Source organism: Heptranchias perlo, chromosome 30 (assembly GCF_035084215.1).
Source record: "Heptranchias perlo isolate sHepPer1 chromosome 30, sHepPer1.hap1, whole genome shotgun sequence".
Taxonomy (NCBI): domain Eukaryota; kingdom Metazoa; phylum Chordata; class Chondrichthyes; order Hexanchiformes; family Hexanchidae; genus Heptranchias; species Heptranchias perlo.
The window spans coordinates 17,256,242-17,283,264 of NC_090354.1; the positions used below are offsets into that span (position 1 = coordinate 17,256,242).

General features: G+C 41.4%; 1 protein-coding gene across 1 annotated transcript in view; it reads right to left on the bottom strand.

Moving 5' to 3' along the window:
* itga3b (integrin, alpha 3b) overlaps window positions 1–24,842 on the bottom strand; it is a 135,318-nt gene extending 110,476 nt beyond the window's left edge. Inside the window, exon 1 of the mRNA XM_067968987.1 lies at window positions 24,565–24,842. Within this exon, the coding sequence (XP_067825088.1) occupies window positions 24,565–24,746 (182 nt within the window). The 5' untranslated portion in view covers window positions 24,747–24,842. The remainder of the gene's footprint in view (window positions 1–24,564) is intronic.
* Window positions 24,843–27,023: the final 2,181 nt, after the last annotated feature.

Here is a 27,023-nt window from a genome sequence, read left to right on the forward strand (position 1 = left end):
AACTTTCAGGTCTCTGTATCTGATGCACCCAAGACAAAAATATAATTTACATTCAAACCAGTTCCTGCACAGTCCAAGTGTATTATATGCCTATTGACCACTGCAGAGTACCAGTGTTAATATTAAGACCTCACCATTTATTGCACTCCCAAGACCATGGAGCAGTAGCTTACCAATTACAGCCTGAAAACTGCAGTCAAAATATTATTTGTGTTTTATTCCCATGAGCTACATTGGTTTTAAAAATAGGGAATCTGGACTGCTGCCTGTGCTTTGTGATATTCAATAGTCTGGTCCTGCTGGCCACTGACAGTGAGCATAGTTTGCTTACTGACACAATTAGCAGGTAACTGGCAGCCCAAAAGCTTGCATGGTTAGTGTGCCAACTTATTGCGCCACAGTAAAGGAGGCCTTTGCAGGCCATTCTTGATCTCAGACGGGTCGTTTGGAGGAGACACCCAGCAAAGGATAAAACAATTAAATCCACGAATGGGCAAGGTAAGACTAGTTTTATGCTGGGGCCTGGTCATTCAGAAGAACCCTGTACATCACAAACATTCACCTGAGCAGGGAGACAGAGGAGGGGGAAACAAGGATAGAAACAAAAGACAGAAAGGGAAGAAGCAATAGTGGAAGGCAGAGAAAACAAGGGCAATAAACAAATAGGGCCATAGTGCAAAATAATACTAAGATGACTAGCAATCTTAAAAAGACAAGTCTAAAGGCATTGTGTCTTAACGCGCGGAGCATTCGCAATAAGGTAGATGAATTAACAGCGCAGATAGATATTAACTGGTGTGATATAGTTGCGATTACGGAGACATGGCTGCAGGGTGACCAAGGATGGGAACTGAACATCCAGGGGTATTCAATATTTAGGAAGGACAGGCAAAAAGGGAAAGGAGGTGGGGTAGCGTTATTATTAAAAGGAGGAAATCGATGCAATAATGAGGAAGGATATTGGCTCGGAAAATCACGATGTGGAATCTGTATGGGTAGAGCTAAGAAACACCAAGGGGCAGAAAACATTGGTGGGGGTTGTCTATTGGCCCCCAAACAGTAGTGGAGATGTAGGGGAGGGCATTAAACAGGAAATTAGAGACGCATGCAAGAAGGGTACAACTATAATAATGGGTGCCTTTAATTTACATATAGATTGGTCAAACCAAATTAGCAATAATACTGTGGGGGGAGGAATTCCTGGAGTATGTACGTGATGGATTTCTAGACCAATATGTTGAGGAACCAACTAGAGAACAGGCGATCCTAGACTAGGTATTGTGCAATGAGAAAGGATTAATTAACAATCTTGTTGTGCGGGGTCCCTTGGGGAAGAGCGACCATAACATGGTAAAGTTCCTCATTAAGATAGAGAGTGAAGTAGTTGAATCCAAAACTAGGGTCCTGAATCTAAATAAAGGAAATTACAAAAGTATGAGGTGTGAGTTGGCTAGGATAGATTGGGGAACTTTACTAAAAGGGATGATGGTGGATAGGCAATGGCTAATATTTAAAGAACGTGTGCAGGAATTACAACAATTATTCATTCCTGTCTGGCGCAAAAATAAAACAGGAAAGGTGGCTCAACCATGGCTTACAAAAGAAATTAGGGATAGTATTAGATCCAAAGAGGAGACATATAAAATTGCCAGAAAAAGCAGCAAGCCCGAGGATTGGGAGCAGTTTAGAATTCAGCAAAGGAGAACAAAGAGATTGATTAAGAGGGGAAAAATAGAGAATGAGAGTAAACTAGCAGTGAACATAAACTGACTGTAAAAGCTTCTATAAATATGTCAAGAGGAAAAGATTAGTGAAGACAAATGTAGGTCCCTTACAGTCAGAAATGGGGGAAGTTATAATGGGGAACAAAGAAATGGCAGAATAATTAAACACATACTTTGGTTCTGTCTTCACAAAAGGAGGACACAAATAACCTCCTGGAAATGTTAGGGAACCAAGGGTCTAGTGAGAGGGAGGAACTGAAGGAAATCAGTATTAGTAAAAAAAAGTGCTAGGAAAATTAATGGGGCGAAAGCCTGACAAATCCCCAGGGCCTGATAATCTACATTCCCGAGTACTAAAAGAAGTGGCCATGGAAATAGTGGATGCATTGGTGGTCATCTTCCAAAATTCTACAGACTCTGGAACAGTTCCTACAGATTGGAGGGTGGCAAACGTAACCCCACTATTTAAAAAAGGGAGAGAAAAAAAAAAACAGGGAATTACAGACCAGTTAGCCTAACATCAATAGTGGGGAAAATGCTAGAGTCTATTATAAAAGATGTGATAACAGAACACTTGGAAGGCATTAACAGGATTGGACAAAGTCAGCATGGGTTTATGAAAGGGAAATCATGCTTAACAAATCTACTGGAGTTTTTTGAGGCAGTAACTAGTAGAATAGATAGGGGCGAACTAGTGGATGTGGTGTACTTGGATTTTCAGAAGGCTTTTGATAAGGTCCCACACAAAAGGTTAGTGAGCAAAATTAAAGCACATGGGATTGGGGGGTGGGTGGGGAATATACTGGCATGGATTGAGAATTGGTTGACAGACAGGAAACAGAGAGTTGGAATAAACGGGTCTTTTTCCAGGTCGCAGGCAGTGACTAGTGGGATACCGCAGGGATCAGTGCTTGGGCCCCAGCTATTCACAATAAATTTTAATGATTTGGATGAGGGAACAAAATGTAACATTTCCAAGTTTGCAGATGACACAAAGCTGGGGTGGAGTGTGAGCTGTGAGGAGGATGCAAAGAGGCTCCAATGTGATTTCGACAAGTTGGGCAAGAACATGGCAGATGCAGTATAACGTGGATAAATGTGAGGTTATCCACTTTGGTAGTAAAAACAGAAAGACAGATTATCTGAATGGTGATAGATTGGGAAAAGGGGAGGTGCAACGAGACCTGCGTGTCCCTGTACACCAGTCGCTGAAAGCGAGCACTCAGGTGCAGCAAGCAGTCAGGAAGGCGAATGGTATGTTGGCGTTCATTGCAAGAGAATTTGAGTACAGGAACAGGGATGTCTTACTGCAGTTGTACAGGGCCTTGGTGAGACCACATCTGGAGTATTGTGTGCAGTTTTGGTCTCCTTATCTGAGGAAGGATGTCCTTGCAATGGAGGGAGAGCAACGAAGGTTTACCAGACTGATTCCTTGGATGGCAGGACTGACTTATGAGGAGAGATTGGGTCGACTAGGCCTATATTCACTAGAGTTTAGAAGAATGAGGGGTGATCTCATCAAAACATATAAAATTCTAACAGGACTAGACAGACTAGATGAAGGGAGGATGTTCCCGATGGATGGGGAATCCATAACCAGGGGTCACAGTCTCAGGATGCGGGGTATGTCATTTAGAACAGAGATGAGGAGAAATTTCTTCACTCAGACGGTGGTGAACCTGTGGAATTCTCTACCACAGAAGGCAGTGGAGGCCAAGTCATTAAATATATTCAAGAAGGAGACAGATATATTTCTTAATGCTAAAGGAATCAAGGGATATGGGGAAAAATGTGGGAACAGGGTACTGAGTTAGACGATCAGCCATGATCATTTTCAATGGCGCAGCAGGCCCGAAGGGCCTACTCTTGCTCTTATTTTCTATGATTCTATGATTTCAGGAATACGTAATATAGGTGGAAAATGCTAAAGATGCACAGCAAGGTGGACCAGCATCTGAAGGAATGATAAGTTAGTGTATAGAGTGTGACTCTTCAGTTCTTGGTAGCCCTTTTTGTTTTTAGTTTTTTCTCTATATCTGAATGACCCTAGCAAGGCTGCATTTACCGCCCTCCCTAAATGCCCCTAGAAGGTGGTGATGATGGAGGGTCTTCTTGAACCACTACAGTTCCTTTGCTGATGCTGCTCCCACAAAGTTTTTAAGATAGGGAATTACAGGATATTGACTTAGTGATGAAGGAACGGAAATGGCGATATATTTCCAAGTGGACGTTGTACTCTTCTCAGTGATAGAGGTCCCAAGGGAGCGAGGTGCTGCTGAAGATTGAGTAGATTGGGACTCTACTCATTGGAGTTCAGAAGAATGAGAGGCGATCGTATTGTAACATATAAGATTGTGAAGGGACTTGATCGGGTGGATGCGGTAAGGATGTTCCCAAGGATGGGTGAAACTCGAACTAGGGGGCATAATCTTAGAATAAGGGGCTGCTCTTTCAAAACTGAGATGAGGAGAAACTTCTTCACTCAGAGGGTAGTAGGTCTGTGGAATTTGCTGCCCCAGGAAGCTGTGGAAGCTACATCATTAAATAAATTTAAAACAGAAATAGACAATTTCCTAGAAGTAAAGGGAATTAGGGGTTACGGGGAGCGGGCAGGAAATTGGACATGAATTTAGATTTGAGGTTAGGATCAGATCAGCCATGATCTTATTGAATGGCGGAGCAGGCTCGAGGGGCCGACTGGCCTACTCCTGCTCCTATTTCTTATGTTCTAATGTTCTTATGAAGTAACCTTGGTTAGTTGTTGCAATGTGTCCTGTAGCTCATACATATTGCAGCCACACTGCACCGGTGATGGAGGGGGTGGATAGCGAATCCAGTGTACCAATCAAGCAGCTGGATATTGTGCGTTCTGGATGGTGTCCAGCTTCTTGAGTGTTGCTACAGCAGCACCCATCCAGGTAAATGGTGAGTATCCCATCATACTCATTGGCTGGAGTCTTTTAGTAGTGGAGATACACGAGCTTGTCACACAGTACCCTGCCTGTGCCCTGCTCTTTTAGCCAGTCTTGATATGGTTGGCTCAGCTATGCTACTAGTCAATGGTAACCCTGAAGATGTTGATAGTGGGGAACTTGGCAATGGTTGTGCCGTTGAAGGTCAGTGGCAGATGGCAAGGCGTTCTCTTGTTCTAGATGGTCATTACCCAGCACTTGTGGTGCAAATGTTACCTTCCGCGTCAGCCCAAGACTGATTGTTTCTGGGTCCTGCTCTAGGCTGGCAAAGGTGCTTAATTATCAAAGGAATGATAAATGGAGCGGAGCACAATTGAATAATCAGCAAATTTTATGATGGAAGGAGGGTCATTGAGGAAGCAGCAAAAGATGGGAGGTGTTGTTTGATGGCACTATTGATGACTCCTTCCATCATTTTACTGATGATTGGGAAGAGGCTTGTAGGACAGTAATTGGCTAGTTTAGATTTGTCCTGTTGTTTTGTGGATAAGACATACCTGTGCAACCTTCCATATTGTTGGGTGGATGCCAGTGTCATAGCTGTACTAGAACAGCTTTGATTAGCAATATTTCCTGATAGAAACTGATGAATAGTATTAGTAAAGCAAGACTTTATATAATTGCATATTGATAAAAGGTAACTTATTTATAGCAACCAAGGACAACATAAAATAGTAATTTTGCATTGATGAAGGTTAGACATTCAGGAACGTCCCGAGGTTGTGAAAGGCACTATTTAAATGCAAGTCTTTCTTTCATGCACCAGTGCAGAACCAAATTGGCTCCTTATTATATCAAGGGTTCATCTCTGCATGTCACAGAGAAAACTGGGGGAGGGGGTCAGAGGGGTCCTATGTAGTGTCTGCAGTGTTACACACACTCCAAACAAGATTTTCAGTGTCCTGCACATGGTTTCAGTTATTAGTCTGAGTGCTGTAGGTCAGCTGCTCCAGTTACTGTAATTGCTATACTGCAAATTAGATTCAAGCAAGACAAGACAAAATTGCACCTGAAGTAATGTTCTGAATATAATTTCTGAAAAATGCAAATCCTGCACCCTACAATTACATGGGTCAGGCATACATCATCTGAAAATACAGACAGTGACATTTATTTGACATCCATTCAATATGCAACACAAGGGATTTGATGCTCTGATAGGTTTTTGATGTCAATGAAACCCTTCTCATTTGTAAGGACGTATACTTGTCATTTCATAAACGACAGCCACGTGATGAATTTTTAAGAGGATACTGCCGTCTGGTTTGTAAATGAGAAATTCCTGTACATAAACCTCGGCCAAGACAGCAATGAGCTGTCAGGTAGGAAATGTTCTGTTTTGCAAGACGGTTAGAGGGTGACAAAAAGAAAAAAATGTTTTCTTTTAAATAATTAAATGACATACATAAAAGTTACAAAATATGAATTATCCAGAAGAGAGAAAAGTATTAGGATACTTATGAAGGGCAAAGAGAATATATAATTGCGCTTCAGTCTAATATGGATAAGTGAAGCAGTCATGTGTTATTCTGTCATGGTATCCGTGTTGTGTCTTTGGACTGATTTGTATGTACAGGCCAGTAATCTTTTCAAATGGAGAAAGCCAACAACCTGGCCAGTTTCTACAAAAGGTCGCCAGCAAGGCCAAGTCTGTACATTGTTGTGACAGAGACAATAATATACAGCCATGTATACTAAGCTGGAACCTGCTGGCGACATTCCCACAGTTCCACCATGGAAAACCAGCAGGGCACGGAGTTTGTATATCGAGCAGGTGCAATAGAATGGCATGAGCCAGCAGTTTTATTTCAGGCTGGTGTTATGGGGTAAATGAAGCATATTGATCGCCAAGAAGTAAAGGGAATTAGGGGTTATGGGGAGCGGGCAGGAAATTGAACATGAATTTAGATTTGAGGTTAGGATCAGATCAGCCATGATCTTATTGAATGGCGGAGCAGGCTCGAGGGGCCGATTGGCCTACTCCTGCTCCTATTTCTTATGTTCTTATGTTCTTAAGACTAAGATGCAGCCACCAGGTCACATCTCAAGTAGGAACGCACAGATGCATAACCTGCAGCTATGCTTAAGCAATCCATCGGAGAAGTGAATGATTTACCGCTGTCTTCAAACGGCAAACTATAAATTATAGTCTCCGTAATACGTTGAAGTTGCTATGGTTGCCTCATCTTTGGCATTCAGGTCTTAGCCTTGTGGCTCATTTGCTAAAAAGGCAGTGGTTTTCTAAAGGCAGAATGAAAGCGCAACACATACTATATAACACAAACAATAATAACACCTCCAGTTAAAGCACATTGGAGCTCATTTTGCAAAGGAAGTAGAAAGCTCCCCCACTCCCGCCAAAATTTTGTGATCCTGGAGTAAGTGCTGCTGGGAATACTGTGGAGGTCTGAAATGCACACCAGTAGGGCGATGAGCTGGCATTGTTGGATACAGCTTATGAATCTCATTTAAAAATATTCCCACGGTCACTTGGTGCTTGCACAGACAGTGAAGGCGATAAGGGGGAGGGAAAGAAGTGATGGACAAGAACACAAGGGTAGAAATCCAACAAGGAGGCAAAGCCTGAAGGCTGAGAGCAAGTGATGGAGAGGGACTTCACCTTCTCTTTATTGGTTGACCAATTGGATGTAGTGCAGCATGAGGTGGGTGTAAACAGTGCACTGTATCTGGAAGGAGGCGACAGCCTGGCTCAACACTATCCAGCTGCAAGTGAACAAAGGATCTGGCAAAGTAAGACTACCCAGCAGTACCACATTTAAAGTAGATAGCCCAAGCTTCCTTGCTTGCCACCAAATGTTGCCTGACAACTTGTTCCACATTTACTGCCAACTAAGCCAAGCCTTCACTTAACTTTACGGCACTTACACTGCATCTCATGCAGACCCACCCTCAGCTTGGTACACAGTAAAGATGCAATATACAACTGAACATCTTGCCAAATTCACATCTTCCAAGGGGGTCACACATCAAACCATGCAATCATGGTCACCAATTAACACCCAGATGGACTTCAGTTTGGGCACATGCAGCCATCATGACTTTCTGTAATTTGGTAAATGCAGGAATGCAATGATTTTAGGCAGTTGTATCATATTATTAACTAGAACAGATGAAAATGGTGACCGGTATACAAGTTCCGGTTTGATACAAGTGTGCACAGCACATTCGCTGATATTGGACTGCCAGTCAGGAATAACCCATAATAGTTGAGGACAGTGAAAATCTTGCAATCTGGAGCCTAATGATGTTAAGATACAAAACAGCAAGAAGCTCACAGAATGCAACAGACCATAGAATTGCATCCCTGGGGGAAACAGATGCTGCTCTCCCAATTCTGCGATTCCCCCATACCCATTGAAAACCTGGTCTCCCTGCACACAATGCTGCCAAATCTATCAACAACAACGTGCATTTATATAACGCCTTTAACATAGAAACACATTCCATTGCACTTCACGAAAAGGTGCAAGGAAAAATAAACACCGAGCCAAAGTGGGAGATATTAGGAGTAACTGAAAGCTTGGTGATGAGGTGTATTTTAAGGAGGGTCTTAAAAAGGAGGCCAGGGAGATGGAGAGGGAATTCCAGAGCATGGGGCCTAGGCAACTGAAGGCTGTCGATATAGGGGCAAAGGGAAGGGGATTGCACACGAGGGCAGAGAGACGGAGAGTTCAGGCAGGGGCTTGAAGGTCAGGAGGAGGTTACAGGGATAGGAAGGGGCAAGACCATGAAGAGGTTTAAACACAACTATGAGAAATTTAAATTTGAGGCATGGGGCACTGGGAGGAGAGGACTTGGCACATTAATTAAGCTCCTGTCAAACTGTGACCATCACATATTTAGCAAAATTAATGAAATCCACAAAAAAAAAGGGTTTTAATTCATCCAGATTTTACACATACCCCTAACTGGAAAAACCGGTTGCTAAATTTGCAAGAAAACAAGAAGATCACTAGAATTGATTCTTTCCCTTGCTACCATTTTGCTAGTACTTTCTTGGGGTTTCTCCACCTCTTGGACTATGCCACTGCCTTGCAATACAAATAAGGCAATGTACAGAGGTAGTTTCATAAATCAACAGGTGATGACTCAATCATCTGAATTCAGGGTCAAGCATGGGACACTTTTCAAATGACCTGCTCAAGTGTGAACATCAAACTGACACAAAACAGTGCTTCAGTGTTACAGCATCATGCCACCATGTGAAGATGTTGGATCATAAACACCCGATTTTTGAAACACAGCCCCGCTCAATGCTGCATAGAAAGCATTCGTGAAATAGAGGGTTAGGGGAGTTACCTTCCCAGTGCCAGCAACATTCTGTTTGAAATTACTCACCACTCGTTGAGTAAGATTTTTTTAAAAAAAATTAAGCTCGCCTCAGTTAATTTCCCACTAATGCCAGCGACCGGTACTTTAATCAAAGGAAATGAATCAGAAAAAGGAATTTATTAGCACACTTTGAATGTGGATGAGTCAGTCAGGTTGAGAGGAATTGGCACAGGCCATATTTCATCAAGATGCTTAAAAAAAGCTACGAAAGACTGGAGATGGGGAGGGAAGGTACATCACTTACAAGTTACTGAGCTGGTTTCATTATCACCTCAGCCAAAGCGGAGGCCATTATGCACTAGCCGGTTAGGACTTTCCAACCCTGCCAGTGTTCCAAAGCTCTGTTCCAGACAGAGAGGCCAGGATTTTCTGCTGATGTATAGGGGCTGGCGAGGTAGCCATATTTCCATCAGGAATGCTAAGTGGTAAATCCCAGCCAGAGTACCTACTCGCTGAATCACAATCAGCTGCTCCAATGTTGCTCACTTACGTGCAGACATTTTCAAAATGGTGTCCCCATTCTTCAAGCCAGCTGCATTGCATTTGCAATTTACAGCAGAATCCTCGATGGAGGACAGCCACAGATTGTGTAAGTGGCATTCTGGAGCTGATGAAGCTTTCAACAAGCGACATCCAAAGCAACTCAGCAGAAAACTATTGCTTTCTAAACTCTTTACTTTATACTGAATCCCAGTGCCATGAACTGAACTCAGCATCCAGAGATGAAACTGTCTCATTTATACCACAGGCTCGGAGTAAGGAACCCCACACTGTGGTATCTACTTTTTTTTCCTGGTCATACCTGGCATATAAAAGGCATTGTGGCTGTGTACATGTAAATGTTAAACTATATATAATTTTACACAGGCTTTCTGCAAGGTTGTACAAATTCAGATAGCGTGCAACCTGACAGTCTCCAAATTGATCTCAGAATTAAACTGAGCCCAAAAGTAAGTTTGTGAGCCCGAAAGGCAATCAGAACACGCAATTGCTAGTGTGATGTCTGAATTGCAAGTCAGATTCAACTTCCAATTTCTAGTACGAGCAGATTTTAGTGGTGGCGCTAACACAAAAAGAACATTGCCCCAGTTAACAAGACCAATAAATGGATGGGCTGTTGCTTTTGCAAGTACATCAGAAGCATTTGAAAAATTCCCTCTTAAAAATGCCAGCCTGAACCTGTGGTCAATTTCCACAACGCAGTTTATGGTATGACATTGAAAGGGGCTTTGTAAAGTACTGACCAAAGTTAGAGAGTGTGGTTGAACTACTAGTAAAAAAAAACAAGTGCAGAAATATTTGGCTTCAGGCGTTCCCACATCCTCATCCATAGAAGTGGAGTTCTCATGTGCAGTCAATGTGTAGCAAACAGGTTAACGATAACTGGTCTTCCCAATTTTGGCTCTGATCATTCAACAGAGTTGGCCAACACCGACAGCGAAACCACAGTATCGGTCTACTATTTTGTTCTTTGTGCAAAAATACTGCCAAATGTAAGCATTTTACCATCATTAACAGCCTTCTGAAAACTTTTTAAAACTACCAACTGGTTTCCAATTGTCATTGTTCACAGGTAGTCTGGCATATGGAAGCTGGTCCGGATGTTTAATTGCTGAGACAAGGCTGTGTTTAACCGGTCCTGTCTATTTAAGATCATTGCTCACGTACTCCCTACGAGGAATTAGTGGAGAAGTGATCTAATAGGCACATTCTAAGGCTAGTTTTTAAATAAATTGGCAGCTGCTTGTAAATCCTGAGTCTCTGATGAGGGGGCAGGTTATCAGGGTCAGAAAATCAGCAGGAAATGACTGGCTTGCTTTCTTTTTCTTATTTTTGTTTTAAAACAAAAAAAATTGTTTTGGCACGGTAACAAAATGTAAGAAGGACAGTTAACGTCCTTTGAAAATTTGTACCATCACTCGAAGAGTATTTTCTGGCTGGAATGCCTAGCAGTGATTGAAAGAGGTGTTTCAAATTTACTTTTACACATAGTACAAAGACGCTGCAGATTTTGGAACACATTCACTCCACCCCCAAGTAAATTTTACTTCCTATGGTTTATAACTCAGTATGCAAATCAAAGCACTCCACAGATCCCAGCACAGTTCTAAGTAACTTGACAGGAAAGTTACACATTGAAAGTTTGTGTGTGTCTTGACTGGCTCACAGAACTCAATCAAAGTTTGATTTATTCAGTAGGGTGCAGGATGCCAAGGGGAATAATGGAGTAAAATATTTGGTTAGGCAAATTGCAACACTAAGTGCTGGCAATGGAAAGTACAATTAATAAGTAATGGAAATCCTGATAAATCCTATTAGGTGTTATACACTACATACTGAATTAGGACAGATAGGGACACCAGCAGTCCTGCTCGAACAACCTGTATTTAGTGCAAAAATGGCTCACAGTCACAAAGTACCTTTTAAAAATAGGCAAGGCTACCCTGGAAGCAAGATATTGTGTAAAATGGCAGCATTTGCTAAAATAAAGTCTGATTTTAAAATGACATTGTCCAGAAGATGCGGACAATACAATTTCCCAACAGGCCAAAGGAAGAATCAACAGATTAGAAGATGTTGACTGAAATCAGTCAGCAGTGTTATAGGTCTGGAGGATTAGGCTCAAATTGTTAATCACCGGTGAGGAAGTTAAGGTCCTATGTCACTGATTATCAACTTCCAGATCTACAGGCGTATTTATACTTTTAACATTGCTGCAAAGTGGTTACTGCTTTGGACTGATGCAATAATTATTAGTGTAAATTAGAAATTAGGACCTGACCTGACTTTGCAGAGAAATGGTGCAAAACTCCTTTTAGGGGAGGGGCAGAGGTGGTCTCACCATTTCAATTTGATACCACATGAAGTATTACTCCAGCGTGGTGTCAAACTGAGTTTAAAAAGTGCCTGCAAGGACTTAGTGGACACTTATGCCAAAGTCAACTTAAATATTCATACTGTGCGGACTCTGCCGCCTGCATTGTCTATAAATGTATATTTTACTGGTTGGGGGAGCAGCTCTGAACACCCGGTGTATAACTGTACACGTTCAGTGCTCCCTCCTGGAACAAAACTTAGAACTCCAGCCAGACAGTGTAAATGGGCAACTGCAACTACCACTTAGTATTATTGCAGTATATGACCATATACTTATTTATTGTGATCTTTCTTAATTAACAATTTGTAACTATAATTTTCACTTGAATACAAACTATACTCTCTCTCCCTGCCCCTTCCAAAGTGATGGAGAATCGTGGAACAAATTTCATCGTATATATAAAAAAAGTGGATACTTTTACTAATGTTCACTAGGGTGAGGGATATCGACACAGAAATGAAACATTTTTCCACTGTCACCAGTAAAGTATGGCACAAGATGGATGCACCATTTAACACTTTCTACTCTGCTCCAACGATCTGCCTCAGCCCGCAGGAAGAGCACCACCTACACAAGTCAAAATTTACCATTTCCTACAACACTATTCCTGTACAAGCTCGCCATTTGATGACTGCTGAATCATTGGCAGGTTTGTGGTTTGGATCCACACACATCAGGGACTGGGTTAAGACTCTAGAGATTCACCAGGATGTTACCAGGGCTGGAGCGCTTCAGCTATGAAGAGAGACTGGGAAGATTGGGTTTGTTTTCCTTGGAGCAGAGGAGGCTGAGGGGGGACATGATTGAGGTGTACAAAATTATGAGGGGCACAGATAGGATGGATACTAAGGAGCTTTTTCCCTTCGTTGAGGGTTCTATAACAAGGGGACATAGATTCAAGGTAAAAGGCAGGAGGTTTAGAGGGGATTTGAGAAAGAACTTTTTCACCCAGAGGGTGGTTGGAGTCTGGAACTCACTGCCTGAAAGGGTTGTGGAGGCAGGAACCCTCACAACATTCAAGAAGCATTTGGATGAGCACTTGAAATGCCATAGCATACAAGGCTACGGACCAAATGCTGGAATATGGGATTAGAGTAGACAGGGCTTGATGGCCGGCGCGGACACGATGGGCCGAAGGGCCTCTATCCGTGCTGTATAACTCTATGACTCTATTTCACTTTGGATTCTTATAGTCAGCAAAGAGGAGACATTTACATCCCATCAATCTGGGTTGGGTTTGAATTTAGGACCCTGATTTGACAAGAAATTTTAACCCATTGCACCAACCAGCACTCAGAAGGAACCATTGTTAAAGAAATGTGGAAAATTCCCCCTACATGGATCCTGGGTATGCCGTGTGAAAAGACACCTTTTATAAAGTTGGTGCAATCTGCAATTATATAGATTTTATACATAAACAGATCAAACTTAAATTTAGGTTCATGATACCAAGTATTACCTGGTCTGTTCTGCTGCCATGTGTGTGCATCCATCTGACAGTTCAGGAACTGGCTTTTATTACTAGATGGACAGCTGAACATCTGGTAGTAATTAGTTCAGTGCATTACACATATTGATTGTATCACACTGGATTTGTGTTTTATCTTTTTTTTCCTCTGTCGCAGTATGTTGTGTCTGCAATCTAACTCTGGGCAAAAAATCATTGCAAAGAACATTTCCAGACTAGCTTGCACATTGTGTGAAAATAACTAAACAGGATAAGCAAACCAGAACAAACAGTCCTACAGATTATTATACAATATATAAATAGAAATTTGGCAGTACAACATATCATCTATTGAACTAATACATACACTTGTTTAACACAAGCACCCTGCTGACGATACTAAATTCAATCTGCTACGGACTCTACAGAAAAGCTGAAGGAAAGAACCTGGATATCCAGCCTCAAAATGGAAGCCTTTTGTGAGGTACCAGACGTAGGGTTGCCAACCCTCCAGGATTGACCTGGAGTCGTCAAGATTTAAAGATTAATCTCCTAGACACTGCCGCGTGCAACCCAAGGGGATAAAAAAATCATAGGGGCATTGAAAAAAAAGTTTTTTTCCTTTTGTTTATTAGTTATAAAAATAGCGGAGATGAGAAAAGAGGCAGTTTGGAAAGGACGGTTGGAGGCTGGAGGTCATGTGATGAAACCTCCAGGAATACTTTCAACCAGTTGGCAACCCTAACCAGTTTATCCATTTGCATGTAAAACATTTGAAATATATAAAAGTTAAGCAGATTATTGGTGGTAGAATCATTATATTGACAACTCTGCCACCAGCAATACAAAGTTATTACTTCAACCACTGATCACAAATTCCAGCCAAATACTCTCAGTACAAACAGCCCTGAAGCACATTCTCTTTAGTTATGACCTCTAAGATCAGAACAAAGGAATGAGAGGACTGGAAGATTTTACAATAGAGCAAAATAAATGAGATTAGTACCTATAAAGTATGGTATTATAATTATCAAAATCTATGGGAAAAAAGGGCGGAAATTTCCATAATAGATTTATTAGTTAGGACATTTGCTATTATTTAAAATTTTAGCACAGACAGCAAAAGTAAGAGAACTCACCCTGCAGCCATGCATTTCATACCTGTATATCTGATACCTGTATTCTGGCAGTCAGAATGCTGACAAGGTCTGACACCAGAGAAAGCACCTTTCATCTTTTTGCATGCATCTACATGTAACAAAGAAAGGCCGTGTGGGGACTCAAAGCCACCAACGCTGGCATCCTGGCTCACTGCCTGCTCCATTGGATCTGAAAGGTTTGAGGTTTTCAGAAATGTAAACACCGCAGATTGGTAACCAGAACGAGCCTGCAGAATCACTCCAGATACCAGTGTAAAGAGAGCTTCTACGTTTCACTTAAATGTTTAGAATAGCCTAACAAGTAAGCAACTGAGGCAAAAATATAATTAGATGCCATGATGGGAAAGTTAATGTACTAAAGAAATTTTCTCAACCTTGATTTTTCTTATGGTCTTCTAATAGTTTTGTGATTAACTATTGTTTTGCCTCACTAAAACTTTTGGCAGGCCTTCACAGGTGCGAAGGCCAGCTTCAGCGGAAGAATAAAGTTAAAACAGAGTCTGGCACCAACATCTGCTTTCTAACAGCTAGTTAATATTTTGTGGGCTCACATGATCCATTGATCAAGTTTTCCACCTGGTTTGAATCCCCCCCAACTGTAAGTAGCTCCTACAAGTTGCTCCTCCTCTTGGGCAACGTCCTCACCCAAAGTGGGCTCCCATCTATCCAGCTGCAAAACAGTTCCCAACATTGATTAGAAGTCAGCATGAGTTCTGCGTGAAAGGACTGGCCCCAAAACGTAGTACTTACACACTCCTAGCCTCAGGCCAATTAAAGAGACAGGCACTTCTCTATGGCTGCTTGATCTTTGAAAATAAAGGCAAGCTGTGGGCCTTTTTAAAAAAAACACTAGCAAAATGGGTATATTGTCATCCAAGGGATTTTACGAAAAACAGGAATACGTAGAGGTGGAAATACTAAAATCTGTTACAGAACACAATGGTTCTGTGCCTGTTGTGGACCTTGGAAAAACAGTCATCTAGGCCCCATACTCCAAAATTCCCTCCCGAGAGCCCTTTGCCTTTCCACCATTCTCTCCGCCTTTAAAACACTTCTTAAAACATTTAATCAAGTTTTTGGTCACCCCTCCTAATATATTCTTCTCTGGCTTGGGATCCATTTTGTCTCTGATTAGATATCTGAAGTGCTTTGGGACTTCTTTCTATTTTAAAAGGCACAATATAAATACAAATGTTTTTGCTGTATGTATGTTTTTGTCCCCTCTTTCTTCCCCACCCCCCCAAAAAAAACTCAACAGTGCGTGCTTGGCTACACAAGATCTTGAAATAGCTCCGTTTAAGGTGGCACATGAAAATGGAAATCCGATAATGCCACAGTTCACCCACATGAGGGGTTCAAAGTGACAAAAGCATCCCCTTCCTGATCTCTATCCCCTTGCTGATCTCACTGTGTTATCCTGTTGCCTTCCTCCCAATACCATGCTTAATGACTTGTTCTTAATATGTTTTCTTTTCAATCTCCTAGCTGAGTTCAGGTTCATTTTTAAATTTCATAAGGGAGGATTGAGGAGACATTGAGGATCAAATTTAATGTGAATCCCATTGATCTGAATTTCATCTCCCCCCTACTAATAAGCCAGTCACAAACTAGAATATCAAATGGTATCTTGACATGTGCTGGCAAGTACCTTGAGGGAGAAGCCAAGTTGGGAGCTGAATCAGTTTACACCAGCCCCATCCACTCTTAAACCAAGATGCAGATACAGGAGATTTAAACTCAGGAAAGCTGAAGGAAGTAAACACTTAGTACAGGCCAGCTGCAAATCAGAAAGCAGACAGTAACATAACACAAAATGAACCTGCATTTTTTCAGAACCTGTTAATTCTGTTCTGGCAATGTCACACTCAATACAATGGTTAGTGTCTGTAATTTCAAAATGGCCTTAAAGAAAATACTGACAGAAAGAGCAAAAAGGAAGCAAAAAACCAAAATGGAGAATAAGATTGGAAAGAAGGTACTGCCTTATTTATCAAGCTATGACTAATTGAGCCATTCTGAAACACCCAGTAGTTACTATGCTAGTTTATACAAATTGAACTGAATTTCCAAAATGGTGGCCTGCAGAATCTAAGAGTGAAAATCTGAAATTACAGACAGTAACCACAGTCAGAGTGTGTTACATTGGCAGAACAGAATTAACAGGTTCTGATAATAAAATGCAAACTTATATGATTTATGACTTCATCAGAACCTCAAAGATGCACACTGGAAAACAGCTATTATTCTGCAGGTTTATGGCTCCCTCTGCAATACAAACATCATATAAACAACCCCTTCACACACAAAGTTATGTTACCCCTTTAGGACTGTCCATTGCACATGGTTTTATAGTCTTGAATTCATGATTGTCTCTTTATTTGAAATAATAAACCATTAATACAACCTGTGCAGTAATTTGAAACATGAAAACACTGGTTATTTTCAGTAGAGCCAAACGTTTTGCTGTTCAAGCTAAATCTCCAACAGACTAAATATTACTACTTCTGTGAAGTAAATCATGTTCAATCTCATTCATTTCACTGTTTCTCCAAGATATGGATCTTTCAAAAAGGGGGCACTGACTGCTCCTTAGATCACCATGGAAACAACTTAACGTGGCTGTAAAAAAGTGATGTCATTAGACACAGGATGAGGTCACTGCATTGCTGATCATTTATTCCCTGACAATTGACCCCAAGCTAAAATTCTACAAAACAGAGTCCAACCAACTTTCCCCAACATTTGGACTAAGCAGATCCTCGGAGACCTAATGCAATGCAAGCTTATTCAAACAGCATTGTGGAAGTCTATTCCATGAATCCAAGGCATCTGAAGAAGTCTCCAACCTGATAACATTCACACAAATCAGACTGAAATATATAGTTTAACAGAACCAAGCAGCTACAGACCTAGAGAATGGAGTGTGCAGTTAATTGTAGTCCCTGCAACAGGTGGCAGCACATTTACCTTTCATCCTTTTTTTAAGTCATTTCTTTTTCACCAGATCGACAAAGTATTAAGGGTCACAGTGTAACTCATTAATTGTAAGGTAACAGAGAGATTAAATATTGACTCTCCGCCATTTAAAATTCTTGCATTTTGTGCTCATCAAATTGAGGGGTACAAACATTGAGGAATGGAATACTTGCCCACTTTAAGCACCCAGTCAGCATCATGCACTTAAAGGTCAGGTACAGCTTGTATTAAATAAGCAGAATAAAGCTCATATTACGCTCCTAAAATAATGCCTTAAAAAGGACACTGGCTTCAAGCGAAGAGAGCTGAAACAACATTTTCATCACAATCTCATTGCCACATGCTGTATTGATGCATTTTCATATGCAATTTGTGTAATTGCATTGTACGTTTATAAACAAACAGGAAAAGGTTTGCCAAATAATCAATTTTTTTTTAATGCCTTTAACATGAACCATAGCAGATCAAGATTTAGAGCAACTAGAAGCGATATTTGCTTTGGCATTTTAGCAACAAAACTTTTGTACATAGCAGCCACTCAAAATAAATTCCAGCCGAGGACCTGAATAATAGATGCTCAAGAGAAGAAATCGAAGTGCCTGATCTCAGAATTGCTGTAAAGTTTCTTTTTATCCAATTTTCTCTTTTCCTTCCCTGAAGGCGCTGACTCATTTTGCAGTGCAGTTCCATGGGTGCCAGCCATTCATCAATACCTCAGAAATTGCCATCCTTCATGTATGAGTTTAGTTATCATGGAGGGTTTCACAGCAGAGATTGATTCTGTCCCCACATGTACATTTTCCAACAGGGGCGTTCGTGATCAGAACTGGGAACTTGGATTTTCCCCCCGCTTCCATATGCAAGGGTGAATAAATATAATTTCATTGTCCCACCACTGCCCTGAGATTAGATAAGTCAGCACATGCTAGACATATAACTTGTTCAAATTGCATTTAAAGAGCACCCTTAACGGCCAGAAAATTGTCCCAAGGCACTTCAGGAGGTGTAATCAGACAAAAATGGAAGCCAAGAGAAAGAGCTATTAGGAGTGATGAAGTCAAAGATGTATAATTCCATACTGGGTATTGCAAATGCCAAGCAAGCCTTGAGAGGAGCTTACCTAAGGTGTGCATTGTCAATGGATCTGCATGCCTGCATACACAGCTTGAAATAACTACACACCCAGGACAGGGAAAACTGTTTGAAAAAGTACTGTAGTGAGTTGTGATGGTGTACTTCTCCCAATAGGGTCAAAGACAGACAGGTAGATTAGCATTTGTTTCAAGCTGTGTGCTGTATTACAAATTTACTTGACACCCTTACAGTAAAGTATATGGTGTCAATGGACTTGCATACAAAACATCGCTTGAAATAACCACCTGGTAAAACATTGCTGAGACAAGCATCAGAAAAGGTTATGATTATCTGCTCTCAGCTGGAAAAAGTACATCAGTCTGAATGATAACCTAGACTGTGTAGATTACCTGGAGCTTTTGGGAAAAATTACAGCACAAGGAGAAGAGTGAATATTTTAAGATGTGTTTACTGCATAAAGGTGACACAGCAATGGCTTGTAAAATGTCTCCCAGTAGCCTCAAACAAAAACAGAAAATGCTGAAAACACTCAATAGGTCAGTCTGCATTCTGTGAGGAGAAGAGATGAATTAATGTTTCAGGTGTGGATATTTTGTCAGAATGGGAAGATATTAAAGATGGGCAGCACTTAAGGGGGGGGAGGAGGGAAAAAACACAGACACACGAACTAGAACATGCGTGTGTAAATGTTGTTCAACTGTAATAACTTCTGGTTTGGACATCAGTCCTGAATCATTAACTCCTCTGCTCATCTGAATGTTTCCATCATTTTCTGTTTCAGATTTCTAGCATCTGCAATTTAGTTTTTGCTTTTTGTTCCCAAGAGACTCATTTTGTTTCTTATCTTTGCAAAATCATCAAATCTTCAGAAATTGTTTAGATCTGACCAACTTCAACTATTATGTGTTACCATCCATGTAATCAAGGACCAGGATGTAAATGATGGCATCAGGAGTTGATGATGTGGGTTCCAGAAACGATCATTCCAGAGAGCAGAGCCTGTACAAGTAATTAAGAAGTCTGGAACTCAATGTCATGAAATCATGTATCTGTGAATCATCAAACATTGCAGCTATATTATGGGATGGACTGGACTTAACTAGGCACTGTTCCAAGGGCAGAAATACCTCAAATAGTTCCTATCATTTCAAAAGATTCTGACTTCTGAAATAAGGACGGATGACTGTGTGCATTGGTTTACTGTTAAAGGTCTGTATTACATTGAACGAAAACCCTGCAATATGAAAACTGCACAGGATCAATTCAAGCAGTTCTCAATATAGCAACGCTCAAGCGTCCGCGACAAGTTTTGGATGAATTATGTTGAGGTTTTGTTTCAAAGCTGCAATGTAACTACTTTCCTATTATCTGCCATCCTGATATATACAACATTTTCAGTGGACAAAAAAATAATTGCATGGCTTCGAAAATTTGCATTTCATCTCCAAGGCCACTGATTTTCATTAAAATAAATAGACAAGATTGTAGAATGAAACATTAGGAAAATCCCTATAAATCAGTGCGTCTAATTCTAAACGGTTGGAATTGTAACATGCAACAAAATAGTACAAATTGAGAAATTCCGTATAATAGAATGAGACTTATCAAGTCACTGTAAAGCAGTGCCCTGGTCATCTCCTTGATGAACGAAACTAAATAATATTTATTTTGTTCTATGTATTATACTTGTGTGTATGGTGTTTGCAAGATCAAAATTTGGGAACTCTCTATTATGACAGGCAATGGAGGCTCCACAGTTCTGACACTATAGCAGAATTCACAATTACCCCCAAAAAGAAAAGACTTGCATTTATATAGCACCTCAGGCTGTCCCAGTCATTTACAGACAATGGAAGATATATCTTCACATTTACCCAATGCAGTTTCTGTTTTGAGCAATGATAAAGCCCCTTTAATTACATCTTCCACAGACACCACAAACAAGGTTCACATGGTTCCTACACATTATTTACTTTTCTCAGCTAAACAGGGAGCAGCCAGCCAATGGTGTAATTGTTCAAGACTCATCAAGCAGTCACCTTTGACAATAAACTCACACAAAATAACACCCCATTTAAACTTTCAGCCCCTTAGAGGTCACGACATTCAGTCCGAGTTAGGATGACCGCAAGTGAATGTGACTGCCCATCCCCCCTCCCAGGTCCATGCAGAATTCTGTCTCAAGTCAGTCAGTTCACCAGGGGGTATTAACTGACCTGTCTGACCCAGCTGAAAGCTACAGGAATGTGCATCAGCTGTTTGTTGTGGCTGGCTGAGAACCACCTCCTCAGTAGCATCAGCTTCAAAATCCGGATGAAATAAACATGCACTTTTTTACCTTACTATGGCTGAGATGGTAGTGAAATCTTCTAGCTAATGTGAAGCAGTGGTACAAGTATAAAGGAGGACTGTAAAGTTTGGTGTAACAACTTGAATTTATATAACCTCCCAAGGTGCTTCGCAGGAGCCACACCGAGCCACGTAAGGAGATATTAGGACAGGTGACTAAAAGCTTGGTCAAAGAGGTAGGTTTTAAGGAGCATCCTAAAAAGAAGACAAGTAGGGAGGTTTAGGGAGGGAATTCCAGAGCTTAGGGTCTAGGCAGCTGAAGGCACAGCCACCAATGGTGGAGCGATGAACATCGGGGATGCGTAAGAGGCCAGGATTGGAGGAGCGCAGAGATCTCTGGAGGGTTGCAGGAGGTTACAGAGATAATTGTAAACAATTTTACAACACCAAGTTATAGTCCAGCAATTTTATTTTAAATTCACAAGCTTTCGGAGGCTTCCTCCTTCGTCAGGTGAACGATGTGAAAATGAAATGACGAAGGAGGAAGCCTCCGAAAGCTTGTGAATTTAAAATAAAATTGCTGGACTATAACTTGGTGTTGTAAAATTGTTTACAATTGTCAACCCCAGTCCATCACCGGCATCTCCACATCGTTACAGAGATAGGCAGTGGAGGGATTTGAAAACAAGAATGAGAATTTTTTTTTAAAAGGTGTTGGCGGACCGGGAGCCAATGTAGGTCAGCAAGCACAGGGATGATGGGTGAATGGGACTTGGTGCGAGTTAGGATATGGACAGCAGTGCTCTGGATGAGCTCAAATTTACGGAGGGTGCAAGGTAGGAGGCCAGCCAGGAGAGCATTGGAATAGTTAAGTCTAGAGGAAATAAAAAGGTATGGATGAGGGTTTCAGAAGCAGATAAGCTGAGGCAGGAGCAGGGATGGGCGATGTTACAGAGGTGGAAGTAGGTGGTTTTGGTGATGGGAGAGGATAGGAGGTTGGAAGCTCAGCTCAAGGTCAAATAAGACACCATGGTTGCACCAGTAGACACCCTCGGAACTCCTGAGCTCAGCAATAGAGTCAGTGGAAGCCAAATGTGTGTGTGTAAAAATATAAATATGCATAAACACTCATCTGCATCACCCAATAGCTTCACCAACAATGACACTGATAAGCCTGGGAGCAATCCTAATCATTATTCAGACACTCGTGTTGGAAAGTATGCATGCAAGGATGTCAGTTGAGGGCAGTATCATACTTGGCTGTGACGTCTCCCACAGGTGTAATCAGGTCCCCTCATGAGTCACTGCCCACAGGAGAGGAGGAAATTGGAGATGGGGGCGGGAATCGCTTTCTCTCATATACCTGCCACACTTATTACAGATACACATCTAAGTTGTTTAGGTAAGCCAGGTAGTCACAGCAGAAAAACAGTTTAATTGTAGTTCTGTAAAAACTGTGTGTGCAACCAGAACAGCAAGAAAATGACTTTATATTGATACATTTTATTTTAATATAGCATAGATTTGAAAACAAAAATATATTCTTGGACTTTCCTTTTGGCTCAGCGAGCTGATCCACTAGGTATCTGACTCATGGCGGGGGGAGGGTCCGAGGGTGAATTTCTGATCTATGTTGAGTTACCTGATCTTAGCTAAAATGGCAGAATACAGTTGGACTCAGTGCCTCTGATTTCGGGACCGGGAAATCAGCTTGGTTTCTGCTCCTCACTTTCCAGTAACTCCTGAAAAGAAATGTAGGTGTATGGATGTTGGGTGAAAGGAGAACTGGGGTGAACTGTGATGTCCCCGTGATTGAATACCCTGATGTTAGCGATGTCCCCATGGTTGACTATCCTGACATCTCTCATTGTGCAGGCTCAAGTATGAGCAACCCCCTGAATGAGATACCCGATGACAATTGGCACACAACTCATCAAGGAGTCGACACCTTCAGCAAAGAAAGGAGAAAACTGTTGAGGAAAAGAGACAAAAAGGATAGTCCTGAAGTACAGAAGAGACAGAAGGAAAAGGAACGAGCATTCCTGTCATGATGAGAGAGAATGTTTCGGAGAAAACTAGAATCAACATATCGATATTTTAGATCGGTAGGATGATACTACGGGGAGAAATACAATTCTGATGTACAACATATAATTCAAATCACATGGAATAAAAGTTTACACTTTTTAAAGTTACCTGTGTCAAAAATTGTCGCAATCATTTCCAAATTTTCATCCAAACTGTTCTTATATCTCTTTATAAACATTAAGTGGATCAGTGAAACTAGAGTAAGAAAAAGTTCTGAGTTTGACAACCAGCGTCTGCAGAGAGAAATATGCGGCACTACCCATCCCCCCAACCAAAAAATCCGCAGAATTCCTTGCTGATAAGACCTTTATCCTTCCATTATAGCAGGACACAGCTTAGGCAAACAAGCAGCTCCTCGCCAAGCTTTACGCTCCCAGTCACATGGGGGAGTAACACGAATGGGCTTGGAGCTGGTATGAGTCAGTGCCCCACACAGCCACAAACCAAATTCGCCTTTTGACTACAGGTGTCATCCCGCTTCCTGATAAAACAGAACATTACCACACACTTACACCCCTAAATACTGCAGGGGAAGTTAAGAAGAAGCTCCGGCTGATCACAAACAATTCCTTTGACTTTCTACGAGTTGGAGCAGACTGGTTAACTATTTCACGGCTGCTGCAACTCACTGCCTTTATAAACGAGAGAAGAGGAAAAGGTCAGCGATGTGGGAATATCAGAAACTGGGAGCTCTGGGATACAAGCGATCGCGATGAAAATGGGGTGCATGAAGTCATTCCCTTCATTTGGAGACCCCCCATTACTAATGACAGAAACTGGAGAAGAATCTTCCCTTCTCCTCCACTCTTTGTTTAGGAAAATCCGCGCCTTAAATGCCAAGTTTGCTCAATTATTATTATTTCTCCCAACTGCAATGCAAGTCATATAAAAACAACATAAGCCGCGTTTGCTCACAAATCAATGACAGCAATGAAATAATTCAATGGTTAGTACAGCGCTCTGGGATGTCCTGAAGACTTGATATATACAAGGTGCTATATTTGTAAGTAGGTCGGGAGGTAAAGTTTTACAAAGGGCAGACACTCAATAATGAAATATTCACGGTCCCAGTATCAGGAGTGCACGGCGGCGCCTCAATCGGCCTGAAGTTGTAAAGAAAGATCCAAACTTTAAAGGAATTTACAACAGACCCAATTTACACTGGGACCCACCCACTGAACGCAAGTTATTTTTTCAGATTCCCATCACCAGAAACAACCCGCTTCATCAGTTACTAGTTTGAAACATTTTATCAACACATTCACATTTAAGCTTTTTTTTAAAAAAAGTTATTCTTACTCTAATTGCTAAATTATAATCCACTTCAGTGAGAACTGCTGCAAAGGGTTTGTGTGTGTGTGTGAGATAAGTTCTTTTATATGAAAGTTAAAACAAGTTAAGGTGATTCAGCGCGCAGGCAATGAAATTCTTTTTTTTAAACTTAAGTGAATAGCTTACGAGTTTTGCAGATCGATCTCCTTTTTGCAACATTTCACCTGCTGTTAGAAACTAGTCCCTCTGGTAACAGCCAAAAGCAAACCTTTTTTCTCTCTCTCACTCCCGATCCCCACAATGCACTTACAGGTAGCGATCCTGGTCTTTCAACTGTCGGTGCAAAGCCACCGAATATCCGAAGTAGCTGCCGACTGGTCCTTCTTTAATAATTGGATACTTTACATCGATGTTAAAAGCAGAAGAGATTGCCACAGCAGCTGATAGAAGGTGAAGACCGAGCTGAAACTGACGAGCTGCAAAAGGCGCCATGTCGATTTCAAAGGCAGTGTTAGTTGCAGTTGCACGGTGATACAGCGAGTCCCCAGTCTCCCCTCCAGCTCCTCCACACCCTGTAGTACTGTACACGCCTGTCCTTCAAACCTGCGCATGAATCGGGCTTCTCTTCCGGACACAATCACATACACTCAGCACTTCGCAGGTCTTAAAACGGCTATGCCCAACCAACTCTTCGCTATTAATGTTATCCTACCTTTGTTCAAGAAATCAACGAAAGGGTCAAAGAAAGCATGTGATTGCGTCCATGTCAAGTTACTTGAACAGTCATGATTTTAATTTCTATTTGTGGGGCCCACCAGTTCATGATTTGGTTGACAATTTGATGCAATTAGCAGAGGATCGGCGAACAGGGATAATTGAGCTAATGAAAAATCTAACCGTACCCAAAAGGTAGGTTAGGGTATATATAAGGTTTATATACAGGTTGGTGCAATGATGTGATTGTGAACAGGTTGACAGCAGGAACTCTCCAATCTGGAACTACAAATTACTTTTTTTAGTTCCAATTATAAATGAAGATAAAAATATGAAATATAAATATAAAAAAACCTAAACACAGACACAAAAACTGGGCAGGTTAAGAGGGATATTTCCCTATCCACCCTATATTTTTTGGCGTGGGTTATGTCCTCCCCAGAAATTAACTGGTGGAATTGTTTCCTACATCACAACAGTGACTACACTTCAAAAGTACTTAATTGGCTGTAAAGCGCTTTGGGACGTCCTGAGGATGTGAAAGGCGCTATATACATGCAAATTCTTTCTTATTTTTGATCTAAAAGCTCCAGTTCTCTAAGGGCTCTGTGATCCAGTGGCCCCTTATTACCAGAGTGAGTCAGATCGGCAAGTGTGTGACCACAACTCCTCCAAACCAACTCTTTATCTGTGGTTCTTTGATGAAAAGGTTTGCGCTGCAGCTATTGTTGCAGCATTTATCACACCATGAAGTAGCCAGCGTGGCAATGCTTCAGCGGAGCTTTTACAGTGCACTGTTTCCAGGAGTTGAGATTGCTGAAAACTCCCTGATACAGCGACACCGATCCCTTGATGTGTACGGCAACATATCTTGGGACGTTTCATTACGTTAAAGGTGCTATATAAATGCAAGTTGTTGTTGTAGGAGAAAATCAATGCAGGAGGTATAGTTCACTGAATGAAAATAATTCAGCAAAGACGCTGTGGAACATTCGGGAAGGGCATGACTATCAAATACATACAAGGCCGCTTTACATTGGTGCTCGTTTAATTTGGGCAACTGGAGAGGAGCATCTGTGAGGTGGGTCCCCACATTCACCTTGCGAATGCCAGCTCCCTTATTCTGACAGCAGATTCATTGACTCATGGATATGTTTAGCCTGGAGGTTGCTCTGCTCTCTATAATTCACTCCAACCCAATTGTTATTTTATGTTTACTAGCTGATCTCCTGTGGCATTTGTCATAGACAAAAATATTACACAATTTTAACATATTAAACACGACATTTAAAATCCACTGTTATCCCCTACGTACTTATAATTTGTTTGGTCTCTATATCTTTTTCTTCTTTAATATTAAGCTTGCAATCCTTAATTTTAGACTCCTATTGCTTTCAATATGTTTGTGCAAAATTACATTTATCTTTGTATTTAACAACCTGTGTGTGCATTTTGAAATAATATACTGGACTCTGAACAACAACATTTATGATTAAATCTGAGGTTTTTTTTTAATTACAACAATGCATTTTTTTAAAAGGGAGGGAGGGAAAGGGCTAGAGAGGGGAATGGCATTAAGGCAAGGATAGCAAAGGACCCATGGTTGAGAGTAGAAGAGAGTCTGACGGGAGAGCAGCAAACAGGGGGTTCATTCAGGAGGGAAAGCAGTGATGGGGACCTACAAATTGGGAGGCCAGGCATGGAAGCAGGAAGCAGCCAGTTGGGGATTCAGGCCAGTTGAAGGGGCATGGAAGTCTGGAGCCTTGGGTTGCAAGGAGGCAATGTTGCTTCAGAGTCATAAGAACATAAGAAATGGGATCAGGAGTAGGCCAAATGGCCCCTCGAGCCTGCTCTGCCATTCAATAAGATCATGGCTGATCTTCGGCCTCAACTCCACTTTCCCGCCCCGTCCCCATATCCCTTAAAGTCCAAAAATCTATCGATCTCAGTCTTGCATATATTCAACGACTGAGCATCAACAGCCCTCTAGGGTAGAGAATTCCAAAGATTCACAACCTTCTAAGTAAAGAAATTTCACCTCATCACAGTCCTAAA